This window comes from Anser anser (assembly GCF_964211835.1).
Source record: "Anser anser genome assembly, chromosome: 3".
In the NCBI taxonomy this organism is placed as follows: Eukaryota; Metazoa; Chordata; class Aves; order Anseriformes; family Anatidae; genus Anser; species Anser anser.
The window spans coordinates 62,715,499-62,731,227 of NC_139722.1; the positions used below are offsets into that span (position 1 = coordinate 62,715,499).

The following is a 15,729-nucleotide window of genomic DNA, read 5'->3' on the forward strand; positions in this document are numbered from 1 at the left end:
AAATCTTCTTTCAACACAGATAGATGAAGCTTATAGTATTTTTACAATATTTCCTATAACAAAATAATAAATATTAGACACTAGCAGATCCCTTACAGTACCTGAAGAGGGCCTACAGGAAAGATGGAGAGAGACACTTTTACCAGGGACTGTAGTGAGAAGACAAGGGGTAACAGTTTCAAACTAAAAGAGGGTAGGTTTAGATTATATATTAGGAAGAAATTATTTACTGTGAGGGTGGTAAGGTAGCAGCCTAGTGGAAGGTGTCCCTGCCCATGGTGGGTGGGGGGTGGAATTTGATGATTTTTTAAGGTCCCTTCTAACCCAAACCATTCTATGATGTATTATTCTTATATGATTCTATGATCACTGGAGGGATTGTCTGCTTTAAGGGTTTTCAGCAGACACCACCTAAGTATTTACATGAGAGACTGGCACACCAACATCTCATTAAAAAAACAAAACTAACTTCCAAACACCTACCGGATATTTCTCCTCTAAATCACATTCATCAGCCATGGATGGAACCTTAAGTAATAAGGAACCTTAACTTCTGTACCATTCTCCACACTAACAGTAGGGCAAACACTGGATAAACTCACAAGATGACACCAAACATCTGATCCCTACAAATAACATACTTATGAAATCTGGCTAATCAGCTTGTCCAAATCTAGTTTTCCATAGTCTGTGTGCAACTGAATTTTCTTTAAAAGGGAAGGATTCAAATTAAACCACATAATAAATATAGTCCAGATGCACTACACCATCTGTAATTTAAAATCAAGTCAGCTGAGTGAATATTTGCAAATATTATGTAGAAAGCAAAATGTATATATTATTTTACCACCTACACTGACACGAATTCATATTTCAGTGTAGGAGATGAAAGCATTCTATCCAAGCCCCCCCCCCCCCCCCCCAAATTCACCCACTTACAGAAGGGCAAATATGGTGGTTGGGGCAACTCTACACAGCCCATCACATCTAAAGTAGCTTCATTAAAGCAACAAAAACATAAAATTCCACTTCTATAATCTATATGAAAGTAACCATCTCAGAGCTTCATGCTCAAAAAAATTCTTCATCTAGAACTTTACTTCCAGAGATAAACTGCACACATGACTTCTAAACTAGTGCAGTGGCTCATTACAGACAGATCCCGTGGAATGACAAACATTGCTTCCTTCTGCTTAAAGGATTAAAAAAAGAATTTGCAATAAGTCAAGAATTATATAATTTAATGGAAAAAAATGCCAGTTAGAAAGTATATTTTACTACCTATTACAACTTTCAGTGCTCTCTCTTGTGAATTCCTTGAGAGTTTGCGTTCTCCTCAAATACAGTAAAATCACAAAATCACAAACAAGACAGACCCCTTAATACAGAGGTTCAGGAAACCTCAGGAGAACATCTGAAGAGAAACATGATTCTTTCACCTCTTAATCCACCCCCCAACATCAAGTCAAGTATTTTCACCACTGTAAGGATAGGCTCTTTGTCTGTATTTCCAAGCATTCCATAGGTGGATTTTTTTGTTATTTTTTTTTTTTTTAAGACTGCTACCTAGAACTGGATTTTCCCTTCAACTGTTCCTTCTGGCTCACAAAAAAGACAGCACTGAAAAGAAGGACTGTCAGTTTTCACTGAGCTCTGGTAACCTGTAGACTTTCAGTCCGGAACCGGGTCTTCATGACAGTGCACACCATCAACCAGGTGGGATTAACGGTGGTGCGAGAGACTAATTTAGATGTTCACATACTCAATATCAAAGCTTTCATACACAACCATTAGATTTTTTTTTCCCTTGTGACAGTGGGTGGTGTTATACTTTCACTAGAAAGCAATTTCACTGTGAATTTGCAAGCTATAATTACCAACTTTCCGAAGCTCAAAGGAAGTATCAAAGCAATGTCCAGCTGCCAGGAGGAGAACTGCATAATTGATTCCTGACTGCAATGTTGGCTCTGACTCAAATGCCTTCTTGAACCTAGAAAAAAAAACCACACAAGTTTACTTTCTAAATAATGCAATCTAATAGGTACATAATTATACTTTTAGGTACTTTAAGTGCTTATCTTCTGTTTACACAGCAAAAATCCATGGAAGGAAAAATATTTTACTGTTTTCCACACATGATTTTTGGCTATTATTTAGGAGTTCGTTACTTATAACATACACTTGCTCCTCACACTTCTTTCCCTTCACACAAGTACAGACTACAGTCACCCACCCCAGTAAATTTATAGTCTCTTACTAGATTTGCAATTCTTCCATTGAGTTTAAAAGAAAATATTATCAACTTGTAATAGACCCGTTTCACAGTTTTATTTATTAATAGGCTCTTTAATTTACTCTTAAATATATGGATTTTTAATAACTTGAAACTTTAGACTGATCTGCTCCAGTGACATACATGCATATCAAAATGCATAAGCACAGAAACACAAAAAACACGCTTTGCATTCAGCCATGATTTCAGCTACTACAAGGTTTATTCTTTACTAACTTTGTCCTCATAAGTCTATTCACATAAGGAATGGACAACACTAGATTTGATTCTTCTCAAGAAGGATGTGAACAAGAGAGTGAGGGAATGGCAGTGGTATTCACCTAGCTCAAATCTTGTCTTAAAAGAAGTCCAGGGGTGTCACACAAACAGAGCAGACTTAATCCTAGTAATGTCTCGATGACAAAACAGAAGAAATCTACAGTGTTTTAAACTTGTTCTATTGAATAAGAACATAATTTGGTTTTATATATGCACCTCTGTAAGAAGGTAAACGAAACTAACATATGTGAGGTAGGGAGCACAACAGATGCAGTTAACACTACTGCACTGTAATAAAAGGAATGAAGTTTATAATTACATTCAAAAGGAGAGGAAAAACCCAGGCAAACATACAGATTACAAAAATGAAGCATGTTGTAAGATTAATACATAAGGAAGGAAAGAAAAAACTATACAAAACCTGAGGATTTGGCTTCCAGACCACACTTTGACATGAAAGCAAAATTATGATATTTTGATCCTAGCAGGCCCAATATATACCTTTTTTCCCTGCTCTAAAGCTCTGCTTTCTAAAACTGCAAGACACGCTCCTCTTCAATCTGCTACATACATGCTCTTCCTGTACTATTGCTCTGCCCACCTCCAAGAACTTAATCATTAGACAAGAGTCTAGCACTCCTTTAAAAAACCCTGCATAAGGATCTGAGCAGACAATTTCTTCTTTTCTTTCATCATCTGCCTTTCCTCTTCTGCTGTCAGTTACAAGAAAATAAGGAAGAAAACACATACAAAACATTTTTGGTCACTAAAACAACATACCATCACAAAAAATAAACCTAATAAAAAGCCACCAATGAAGCAGAAAGACCCTCATTGATTCTAAACAAATACATTTGGAGGAGACCAGTTGGCTGGCATAATTGGTTTAGAGACAGGACAACTTTGGAAACTGGACTCCCTTTCCTCCCCTAGTGATCTTTCATGCTGTAATTGTCATGCAGTATCAGGAAAGAGAGGAAAGATTGGCAGAATAATTGACAGAAAAGAAGAAAAAACCTTGAAAATAAGTACTGTTTGTTTCAATACAGGAGACTTCATGCTTCCGCCTATTCATTTTGCTACAAAATGCCTGATTTCTCGCATGACTACCCAAATTGCTCTAGTTCTAGGACAGATACATACCTCCTTTGCTTTTAAATTCTGAAGTTTTGTATCTCTAATGCACATCAAGTGGGAACATTTGTGCTGTAAACAATGTTAATCATACAGGCAAAAGAAACAGAGATGACCTTAGGCATACAAAATAGTCACTGCTTGCAGACACGATGGAACAGCCCCACAAAAAGGATGCCTTTATTTATGCCATGTCATATACAGGCAATGAAAACAGCCATACACCCAAAAAATATGTGCTGTGACCCTCACAGACTAAGAAACCAATTCATAGGATAATAAGACTGATTTCCTTTATTATGCTCAGTCCTTGGCTTCTTTATACTTAGACTGACAAGTACCATCCTCTAACACAATTTTTGCAACATGCATAAGAAAAAAACAATCAGGAACCAAATATAGACATGATGCTTCTCCCTTCCCCATAGTTGAAACTCATCTTTCTAGCCATCTACATGCTATCTGCACCAAGAAATACTAGTATCTTGGAACTCTGAAGTCTTATTTAAGTCTCCTGAATCCTTATAACCAAAAGCATAATTTTACATCTGTTGTGATCCTGTGCTGACATTCTCGAATCTGCCTTATATCCACAGTTTGCACAGCAATAATTTACAAACAAAAATTAAAAAAAATCTGTAATAATTAATTTTGAACAGATGAAAATGTTCACACTTTCCAAATAACCAAATAACTCAAGTCATATCTGTTCACTGAACTGATTTAAATTCAGCAGGTGCAATTGGTGTGCCTTGTCAAACCCTAAGTATCACTGGAAGCACCTGTGCAGCATTGTGGAAAAGCAGTCAGGTTTAAAAATCTGCCTATAAAGTTAGAGGTTGGCTTAGCTGATGCAATTAAATTGCCATCAAGAAATTGAAGCTGACATTTGGGAAAATGTTGCAATGTGGACACTGAATTAGAGAGGTAGCAGTAAGAAATTCTGAATACAGACTTGACAGCATTGGTGAGTCTGATTTACACTGTCAGTAAGCAACAAGAAAGTGACAGTTAATAATTAGTCTTTCATTTCTTGTCTCATATTTATATAAATGTCTTTTATTCTGCTTTTTAATTGTCATAAAAGCAAACTTACTGCCTTTTTTTTTTAAATAGGCTGAAGTACCTTCACATCACAGGCTGTTGCAAAACCAGTACTTTGGTTCTGCTGCCAAATTCTTTCCTTATACAATTCACTATACTTCTCCTGCATCCTCATTTGTCTAAAAAACAGAGATAAGAACCCTTATCTCAACATAAACTAACACTACCATGGAGGCGTTGTTCCTGTATGCACCTTACTCCTGCCCCCGCTGTAGCACCCGTAGTAGCTCTGCTCCCTCCCAGGAGCCATCGGTTGGGTTATGGCTCAACCTTTCAGCCCCACCAAGCCTGCTGTATGACTAGCACTAGAATTCAAATCAACGTCCAACGAAGTACAAACTAAAAGCGAGTGGATGGAACCTGTAGCAGATAGGCCAAATTCCAGCCTAACTGACACAACCTAGCCCTATGGCAGCTGGCCCACCAAGCAGTCTGTGTTGGGTCGTCTTTGCCAGAGACTTCAGAGATTATTTTTAGGGGCTGACTTGTCAGCATCCCCACCCCACCCCACTGCAGGAGCTGCCAGCCTCCTGTCCTTTTGCAAGCTTTTACGCCCGAATGCGATCATTGCACCTCGTCAAATAGATGAGCATCATGACTGATATATGTGAAATACCCTAGTAAGTAATTACCCCTGTTAAACATATAGTCTTTCTTAATTCTGTTTGAAAATCTCAGTTTATCTGTTCTTAAACAGATAAATGAAAATTAAGAATGAGGAAAAAGAAAGATATACAACAGCAAATCTATCTATTCTGTTTAGCTCATGGTAATGCCTAGTACTTGTATACACAACTACTACAGTTTTCTTTTTACATTAATTCATGACATTAGCAAAATATTTTTTTAAACATTATTTCAAAAGTTGCTTATGAGCTTTGTCTTAGAGAAAATACAATTTTTCTTTAAAATTATGAAATGGGAAGGAGGGAAACAATACATTGCTTTCCTGTTATTTTAACATATTTTAAAGTTCAGTAAGCTTTACAAAACTGTAAAGCATGACCAACAGTTAGGAATTGTACTTGCATTCTGAGACCATACATGGTAAATAATAATATATAAACTTTTACCAAAGACAGCTCTAATCTGAAGATTACTGAAAAAAGTGATAAATGAGGAAAAGAGAAGCAAGCTTTCAGTTCTAAGCATTTACTTCAATAGGCAGCTGATGAGCACAGAACTAGGTTCTGATGTGCAGGATATGCACAACAGTGATTTTTCTGTATTCTCTTTCTGAATTGTAATGGAGAAAAGCAGCTCATCCTGACAAAAGTCTAGGATGGCATCCAGTGCTGCCATTACAAATATGTCTTTTGGGAACTGAAAGCCTGAGGGATAAGATAAGAGACAAAGAATACTTTAAAAAAAAATGTATTCCACATTAAAGTTATCATTTTGGTGCATTTCAGAAGCAATAACATGATACCTGCCTCTAAAATTATCATAAGAATGTATAATCTAATGTGTGCTTCTTAGACTCTTGGTGGTACTACAGTCCACTGTAATATGAAAATATTAAATGGTGATGATGAGGTAATATTCCTCGTGAGCAAGGAAGTCAAAAAAGACAAAACGGTACATCCTAAGCATCAATGCAGATTTATACCTCAGCACCTTTACGCTTACCTGGTAAGTATCTATCAGATTGCAGATAGACCAATTGATTCAAGTCTGATTATTGTCTGGCCCAGATTCATAAGAATAATAGAGTAAGGAAGAAACTTCATATTTGACAGAGACCAAGAAAATATATTCTTGTTTAAGGAATGTTTTCCCAAAGCTAAGAAAGGGACATAGACCAGGAAAACAGTACTCACCAGAACGTCCCTTTGTCCCTGCTTTCTATATCTATGAATCCAGATTCCAAAAACATGTCCTTGTAAATTCGGCCAACCAGGCAGTACATATCTGAAGCTACTTGATCTTCCTGTTCTACCAAAGGAATCATAATTTCTAAAGCTTTCTGTCTGTCTCCAGGCAAATTTCGCCTATTAAAAATAAATATTTCAATTAAAAAAATGAAGTTATCAAGAAATACATTTTCATGACCATATTTGAATATATGCTAAATTAGATATTTAAAGTTTGATTATATTTGTTTATATGTTTTACCCATGTAAAATGTGCTCCTAGATGCAATGGGCTATTTTATAAATACTATTTTAAATCATGGGACACTTACAAAAAACTTCATAAAAGCCCCCCACGCATGTTTTCTCCCCCGTGAAGTATCAGCTAGAGCAAAGCAAAAGCAAGCCTCAAGAGCAATCCTTAGAAAGTAATACTTTCTTACAAAATGTAAAGATATAAACCCAGGTTTCATATCTAAACTTTATTTCACAGTAATTCATACTTTAATGACAAAAGATTCCTTCTTGTGTTTATGATTTTTTAAGATACATTTCGAATGTGAAGCAAACAAAAAAACCACAAATCAGATTGAATTCCCCTATAAGAGAAGGTTAGGAAGTGAAACCAATAAGGTAATATCAAAAATATTTCATACAAATAAACCACGTAACTGCAAGCATTAGACACTTCCTGGTGACTCAGTTTGTATACATACATCATTCAGTATCAAGAGTTTAGAACTGTTTTTACCTATTTGTGTGCTGAACAAGCAAATGACTCCTTTCTCAGCAAAAACTATTCTTCTGTGGTTTCAGGAGAGGGTTTTTTGTTTATTTTTTGCTAGTTTATATTTTATTTTGGAGAAGTTGCATGCAGAATTTGAACAACTATCATTTGAATTGAGGGAATATACAAACATGTTTTTAGGTCTACTGACAGATTCTCATTTGATAGCGAAAAGGCTTTTAAAAAGTCTCTTAAGATCAAAAGTCACAGCTATCTTAAAGCACATACTACTTTATCAGAGATTCAATAATGGAATTTTCTTCCCTTTGCAGGAACATATCAAATGCATGTCTGCACAGGCAGAGGAAATGTCAAATGAGAGGCCAGAGCATGTGTACTCTAAGCAATATGAGCTCATGAACGCAGTTCCAGAAGGAAGTGATGCGGAAGAATAGGCTTAAGTCAAGCTGAACTAGGTAACAGAGGAAGAACGAGTATTTGTATCAACAAAAAATAATTGAGAAAACAGAGCAAAAGCATTTCAGCAGACAGTATGAACACCTTTCCTGAGGAAAAAAACAAAACCAAAATACAATAGACGGTGCAAGTCCACGTGCTGGGCCAACCTCTATTGATGTTAGCCTGATAAGAATACATCAAACCAAGTACCCTTCCTTCCCAACCTTCAGACCAGTCAAGTTCTAAGGAATGAGGAAAGTCTACTCAGACTACACACTTGCAGTAGGCTCCTCAAGTACTTCCAGAGTGGTGCAGCAAGACTGGTGCACTTAGCTGAGATGCACAAGTGCTCCCAGTCCCAGGCAGAGCAATCAAGTGATCTCAGCTAAGCAAATAACCAAGCTCTTTGAGTCTATGTTATTTTGGATTCCCTGCCAAATGATCACTTGACCATTTGTGGAAGGTTTGATTCCTTTTGTCTTCTCATTATGATCACTCAAGTAAAGCAACAGTCTGCAGCTTCATGTTTGCCAGCTGACTTTGATTAGAGAAGGGCTATTTTCAGAATGCAATTTCAGGTTGATAATCCTTCCAGTGTCTTGTATTGACTAGCACTAACCCAGATGAAAACAGTAGCTAGCTGAACTTAATGAGAACAAAAACATTAAGGCACAGCAGTGGTTCATGATATGAGCCACCTAAACTTTGCTGGTCTCCAGAGACAGAGGTCCCTACCTTTCTTTCTGCTTCCTCTACCATCATCAGTGCGTTCACACACTTTCTTAATTTGGGTCATACTAACCCTAACTGAGCTGCTCTGTCCTTCTGTACTAGTGACCTAGATTAGAAGCAGGAGGAACAGCTTCTTCCACAGCAAATATTAACACGTGCAGAGTATTCCAGATCTGCTTTAGCTCAGGAAACATCCTCTATATTCGAGATACGGAGAAAGTTACAATTACCCCAAGTAATATCTTCTTGGCATACATGTTTTTATGGCTGTCATTGACTGCAGGCTGTAAATTCAATTTGAAAAGGGGACAGGGAAATCAGATCTGAACTCCTTTGGAGGCACTATGTAGACCTTCTGTATGCCAGATACCCTCAAAGGCTACATCTTACAGTCTTCTCTATAAAAATGTACCTCCTGGTCTGCAAGATGAACCAACAAAACCAATGGAGTATAAGGGTCTGCCTGAAAAGATTATACCACAGTTTTGCAACAGAAAATATTTTTAGTGCCTGAGTCAACCAGCCAAATCCTGTTTTCAGAGGTGACTGTTGTAGAAAACAGTGACCTTGGGGGGTCTAAACATGTTAAAAACCTGTTGTTTCTGTTTTAAAACAGTTTATCTTTTCAACTAGTTGCCTATGACTTACTTTTGACATCACTTTGACACGATATGCAGTTTTCAGCCTCCTTGGCAAACCTGAATTACAATATTCGTTCTGCTTCTCTCACAAATTTTATCTGTGAGACAGTTTCTGTATCTGTATCAACGCCTGCTGAGACTGGGTCTGCTCTTCTAAATATCAACAGCACAATCTTTACTGTGACAACACCAAGAGATCAGAACATCTCTCATTTCCTCTGAAAAGTTCCCTTGTTAATGCCTTGCCTGATTGCCAGCATTCTAGAATTTCATTTTTAAAAATACGAAAATATATAGAAAAGTCAGGACATGGGTCCCATTTAAGCCAAGAAAGCAGTGGTTGTTGCTGCATGTGGTACATTTTGTGCATGTTTTCAGAGCACGTGAAAAATTGTCTATTATGGTAAAATCCTTTGATTAACACTTGATGAAAGCTTTCCTCCTGACTCTTGACAACAGGACAACTCAGACTTAAATAAGAGCATGTCTAAGCCAGCACAAATGCTGCAACACTGCCACTCAAACGGCAATGCTAAGTGTACTTTACAGAGGTAAAACATTGGTAGTATTTGTTTGCTCGGATTTAGGTACTAAAACAGAAACCTCAAATATTGATGCAGACCTATGGAAAGAAAAATCAGACGGTAAAGGAAAAGGAATATAATATGACAGTATGAAAGGAAAACAAAGCTTAGATTGAACATGAAGCTCCGAGTCCCCAAAATCGCTTCAGTGAAAACCCTAGACCTGTGTAAAAAGATTCCAGTGGAGACCTTTAACCAGGATTACCAACTATATGTGAAGTTTGTAGTACTGATTTACTAGTCAACAGCGGAAGGAAGGGTAGAGTCTTACCTGTTCAGTGCAAATGCATAATGAAATCTCACATGGTGGTGGGACGCCAAGTCAAAAGTAGGCAGTTTTTCTAAGGTTTTCACCAGTTTCACAATGGAATCATAATCCTTCCAAAAGAAGGGAATAATGAAGTTTTAAGTGGCTGTACCAAAGCATACCTATATAAGCTCTTTGAGCTGTGGACCTGGTATTTCATACTACGATGAATTTTTAGTTTGCTGTAAGTTATATGGATTTCAGTACATTCAGTCTCAACCTGTAAATGGCTTGGCATCCAGAGATGTGAATACACACAGTATTTAGCATAGAAACACAATTTAGCTTCAGGGGCTGAACACAGAAGAGTTCCAGAACTCTTTAAAGTAAGCTTGAGACACAGTTAAAGAAAAAAACCTTCAAGATGATTAAGCAGCAACAATTGGATTACAATGTAAGTGATTACTAGCTCTACTCAGAGAAACTGCAATGTATATAAACATGTTATGTTGCCATGAGAAATATCATAAGCATGGTGACAAAGCACACGCACAGTAAGAACACATACGTATCAATAGCAGAATGCTAACATAGCCTTTAAGTAGGACACAGTAAAGGCTGCTCATCAAATAGTAACACTGACACGGAGGAGTGAACAGAAGTGTAAAGGCACACTAGCATATAGAAGTATAAAGGCATGCTATAAAACAACGTAACTAAAAGTAAAGTGGAAAAGAATGTGAAGATACCCTAAAGGACTTTTACTACTGTTTATTATTCAGAGTTTGTTAGCAAATCTGTGCAAAATACACTAGACATTCCACTAAGAATGAAATTTAATATATTTTTAAATGATCTTTGAGTATGAGATACATACCTGGATGTCTCTATAGGACAACAGCAAGTTTATTACAATGTCAGCAGACAAAACTTCAATATTATCCACTCGCTGCCGAATCCTTGCCAGCTCTGCTGCAAGCTCTTTGCCTGTGTATAGGGTACGAGCCTTCCTGATGTCATTAAGAATGGATTCCCGGAAGTACTGGCTGGAGAGGAACAACATCACGTAAGCAATTTGGGACAGGTCCCTTGCATTTGCTTTTCTGGCCCTGCAACTCTACCACAGTACCTTTGTGGAACATTTATTAATAGAGCAGTATCAGTGTGGGGAGAGTTGGTCAAACTAAATTTTCATTATCAATTTGTCTCAACAAAAAAATCTCATCATCCTGAAGAATGAGCCTGACACTTACATGAATTTTACAAAGACGTACAAAAAGACAACTCACCTTGAACTGGCCTGTGCCACCTTCAATAGCTGAATAAATCGATCCACCAAAGGTAAGCATATAGGCCCAAGCAGCGACTCAAAGCTGGGCTGCATCAGCTCTGTTAGTCCCTTCATAAAACTACTATCACAGCAGTACACCTTGTTATGTGGAGTGATCATATAAGGAACAAATGTGTAGTTACCAGTGCACATCTGTAAGAAAACAAGATGCAATGGTTAAGGCAGTTATGGTTTAGCAAGCCTAAACATAAAACAACTGCATATACCAAACACAAAATTACACTTGCTAAAGTCAAAGGGACAAAGATTTTACATATGGAGCCTAGGATTACATAAATTCAATTTTCATCTCAAACAATGTACATCTGAAATGTATATCACAAACGTTAAAAACAATAACAAACTGCAACAGAAAAACTGAGAAAAACTAATCCACACATGAACTGCAAAACAACTCAAATAATTTAGCCTAACAAAGACAAATGAAATTTTCTGCTACATAGCAACCTTAAGCAGGATTTAAACCTATACATATTTCAGAATAATCACTTACAGAATGTCTTAGAATTGCCAAACTGTATTGATTTCCATATATCAATGTATGACAGATACTTTGCAAAAAAAATCATTTATCTTCCAGGAAAGAAGGAGACAAGGCGTCTGGTGCCTGCGGTATGTGAGTACAGATTTATGCCCATAGAAAGCTTGCTGAACATTTGCGGTTCTGAAAGGTCCCGACTATAAAACAGCATACCATCGGAATCAGGAGGAGTGCTGCCATTTGGTTTTGAAGCTCAGACTCCACTACTGAAGTGGCAAGCAGCCCAGGAAGAAAAGCGTAAGGAAACAATTCTTGAGATACATTTTGGCACCCCTGAATTATTTCTAAGGCTAACTACTTTCCAGTCAGCTTCTTCTGCTCTCCCAGAAGTCAATACAGCAATCAGGATCACTTCAGACACTCCTCTGGCAAGCTGGGCTCCATGCAATGAAACAGCAGTGACTGGATAGTTTTCAAAAGCACAAAACCAGCTGCATGCATAAAGCATACACTTTAACGCGTAAAATTAGATTTTTAAAATTTGGAAGGATTGAGGTACTCTAGACTGTATAAACATGCGTACATATTTGTCAGTAAAAATTAATTTGTGTACAGATCTGAGATTAGGTATGAACAGTGTAAGAATGATTTATTATTTTTTTTAATTACACCTGTTACACTATTAGATGCTCTCAAGAGTGAACAGACAAATATTTGACCCTGGTAAAGCCTAATATGCCCCACAGACAAAAGCAGAGAGGCAGCGCTGAACTTACTGGAACTAGTTTCCGCAATTACAAGGCAAGGGTGGGCAGTGACTGGCACAGGAACCGCTATTAAGCACAGGAAGACTATTTTTCAATTTATTTATTTATTTTTAATAATGAAGGAAAGAGGTTGGGAGATCAGAGCCAAGAGAAAGGGTGAAGTAGCTACAGATATCCTCGGGCAAATATTTTACTTCCTAATGTTTATTCAGTACATTAAAAATAAATTCAAGACTGCTTGCAGGAAGGCTTCTCAGACCTCTGGCATAGTTCTTAAAGAAAAATCAATTCTGAAGAAGGATGTTTCCAGCTTTTGAAATCCACAGAACCCGAAGTTTATTCTAGTGTAATGGTCAGGCCACCTACAGAGACAGCACTGAACTCTTCATAAATAATCCTACAAGCAGGAAGACTACTACTTCAGAGCTCTTAGAAACTGATCCTGAGTGTACTTTGTCTAGAAGTATGTATGTATCCATTTCAGAGGAACAAGAGAGCCAGCAAAAATTAATTTACATGCATTTTGCCTCTTACCTGAGACCAAAAAAAAAGCCGTTTATGTTATAGAGCCTGCTACAGAAGGCAGAAGCCTTCAGAAGCAGAACACAAAAACAGCTGTAAATTCAGTGTTGTCCACATGCCCCCAGGTTTCTGAGGTAATTGTCTAAAGGCACAATCTCACCTTGATCCTCCGGGTGTCTAGTGGGGTGGAAACAGAGGCCTTTCCCTCAGTCAGGGCAATAATTTGGATGTTAACTTAAGCCAGACTGTTATGTTTCTGGGGATCTGTCTGAAATCTTTCAAATTTGGCTGAAATTCATCGGACAGAAACAGGCAGATACAGCAAGAGGGTAGAGGAGAAAAAAAGTACATGCTCTTAATATTCACTTCTTTTGGAAAACGGCTTGAAGAAAAAAAACACCACCACGTGCAGTAAAGTTAACAAATACAACAAATACTGATCTAATTTTCACTTTCTTATCTAAAGGGTACACTAGATGTTTATCAGATGAACCTGACAGAGGCAAAGATGCAGTAGCTCAGGTGACACAAGCGGAAAAAAACCAAACAAGTTATGTATTATTTACTAAGGGCGGGGGGAGGAAGAAGATAAGATAACAATGAGGGCAAGACTGCTCTCATATAATAAAGTCCAGGGTCTCCTACTACGGAGAAAAACGTTTGTCACCATCACAAATTCTAACCACAAAGACACAAATTACACCTGTGTTTGGGCAACAATTGGGACAGGAGCCTGAGGGGACCGAGCTGCCAGGCAGCAGCTGAAGAACTGTTCCAGTGGTTCCAGTGCCAGGCAGCTCTAAACCTTCCTCCCAGAAACAGTCTGAACTTCTTCTCTCCTCATTCCCAGACTACACAACCTCCATCTCAGCTGCTTTTACTTCTTCTCTCCCCATCTTGGTCAAAATGTAGGCTACACTAACTTTACTGGACTTTCCGACACACTCTTTCTACCTGCTCACATATTTCTTCCGATTTTGACTTGTTTACAGCCCATTACTCCACTTGGAATTTTAAACATTTTCCACTTACCCTATTAAAATCTGCCCTGTAACACTCCACCCCAACTCTGATTTCACAAACTGATATTCTTTCCTAAGCCTAATTAGCTTCACTCCTGATTTTAAGCTTGCTGAGCACCCGTGACAGAAGCGTTGTTCTCCTTTGATCCATTACTCTGACTCACAGTATAATGTACAATGCAAGTAATAGCACCGGGCCATTCAAGAAAAACGAGGGAGAACAACTTAAATACAATTGCAGTGTCCTTAGTTGCACTCACACCCTCTTCCAAATTCAAGTAACATAAAAGGGCTTCAGAAGCATGTGAGAAGAGAACCCAAAATCAACAGGAGTTGCTAGAAGTTTTATTTCCCGGCAATCCTTGTTTGTAAACCCATCATTATTACTTATGGTTCAAAAGCTCACATTACACTAATGAAAGTTGAAGTTCCTGGAGGTCACCTGAGCTGCAAGCCCGAAGGCATTACTGAAAGCATCAGGGCCGCGGCAGACCACCGGCGTGCACATAGGGTTTCTGTAGCTCAGCCACAAGAAAGCCTCAGGACATTACAGAAGGTAAACTCAGCCTCGTCTCCCAGACCAGCTGAACTAGCTATATCTAGGAGACACGAACACCTAGCTTGAAGGCTTTAGGCCCGCAAACTCAGTGCCTGGCAGCATCAGGTCACCTTCTGAAATAAAATCTGCATCACAGCCCCATCGCCGAATCAGTCAGACTGGTCGGCAAACGAGTTCTGCTCGGAGCCAGTTATACACACGCAAGTGTTTACCATGAAGTGACTAAATCTGCAATTCATTTTTACGGATGTTTTAATTGCTACATATTTTTCTAGTGTCCCTTTGTAGCTTGCTGTACAAAATTAAACAATTCCAGCCTATGTGTACCTTCAGTTTAAAGACAGCCATAAGCTTGTCTAATTAGCTCTACCATTACAGAATTTGAAACCAAAGTGCTCCCAGGTAGGCCCACTGCTCACTGGAACAATAAGCATTTCCTTCTTGCTCGGTACCCTTTCTCTGCCTGCGAAAGTAAATGAGTATTTCACCTATTTGTTTTTAAGAGGGATAAGAAAACTACATAGCACGTAGTCTTATTTTGATCACCACAACAAGAATACAAGCCAGCCAATATCCTTTTTAATATGGAACTGTTGCTTGTGTAAAGTACAGCCTTTTGGGAAACTTAGTTGGGAGACCATATCTTATTAGAAAGAACATTACGCAATAAGGTGAACACTATTCTCACCCCCACAAAGATACCTAGTGTGGTAAAGAACACTCTTCTCTGAAAGTTTTAAAGACTAAGACATGGTGCTATACAGATGAACATTTGAGTTCTGCTCAAATAATTCTCCGATCTTGAATTTTACTTCAAAAGGAGGGAGAAACTCTGGAAAATCTGAAGAATGTAACAGTGTCCAATCCTCTTGACCCCTGAGATTCTATTTTACTCTGTTGGAACCATTTAGCAGTCAAATATCCATAAACAGAAGAAGGCTGTTTTCAAAGACGAGAAGCGCTGAAGAAAACAGAAAACCCTGAAAACCAAAACC

General features: G+C 38.0%; 1 protein-coding gene across 2 annotated transcripts in view; it reads right to left on the reverse strand.

Moving 5' to 3' along the window:
• MAP3K5 (mitogen-activated protein kinase kinase kinase 5) overlaps positions 1 to 15,729 on the reverse strand; it is a 101,582-nt gene that overhangs the window by 48,042 nt on the left and 37,811 nt on the right. For both annotated transcript variants that reach the window (XM_083828374.1, XM_083828375.1), the window contains exons 4-8: positions 11,322 to 11,515; positions 10,910 to 11,078; positions 10,057 to 10,163; positions 6,610 to 6,780; positions 1,878 to 1,990 (exon numbers count right to left, since the gene is read on the reverse strand). In XM_083828374.1, the coding sequence (XP_083684500.1) occupies positions 1,878 to 1,990; positions 6,610 to 6,780; positions 10,057 to 10,163; positions 10,910 to 11,078; positions 11,322 to 11,515 (754 nt within the window). The remainder of the gene's footprint in view (positions 1 to 1,877; positions 1,991 to 6,609; positions 6,781 to 10,056; positions 10,164 to 10,909; positions 11,079 to 11,321; positions 11,516 to 15,729) is intronic.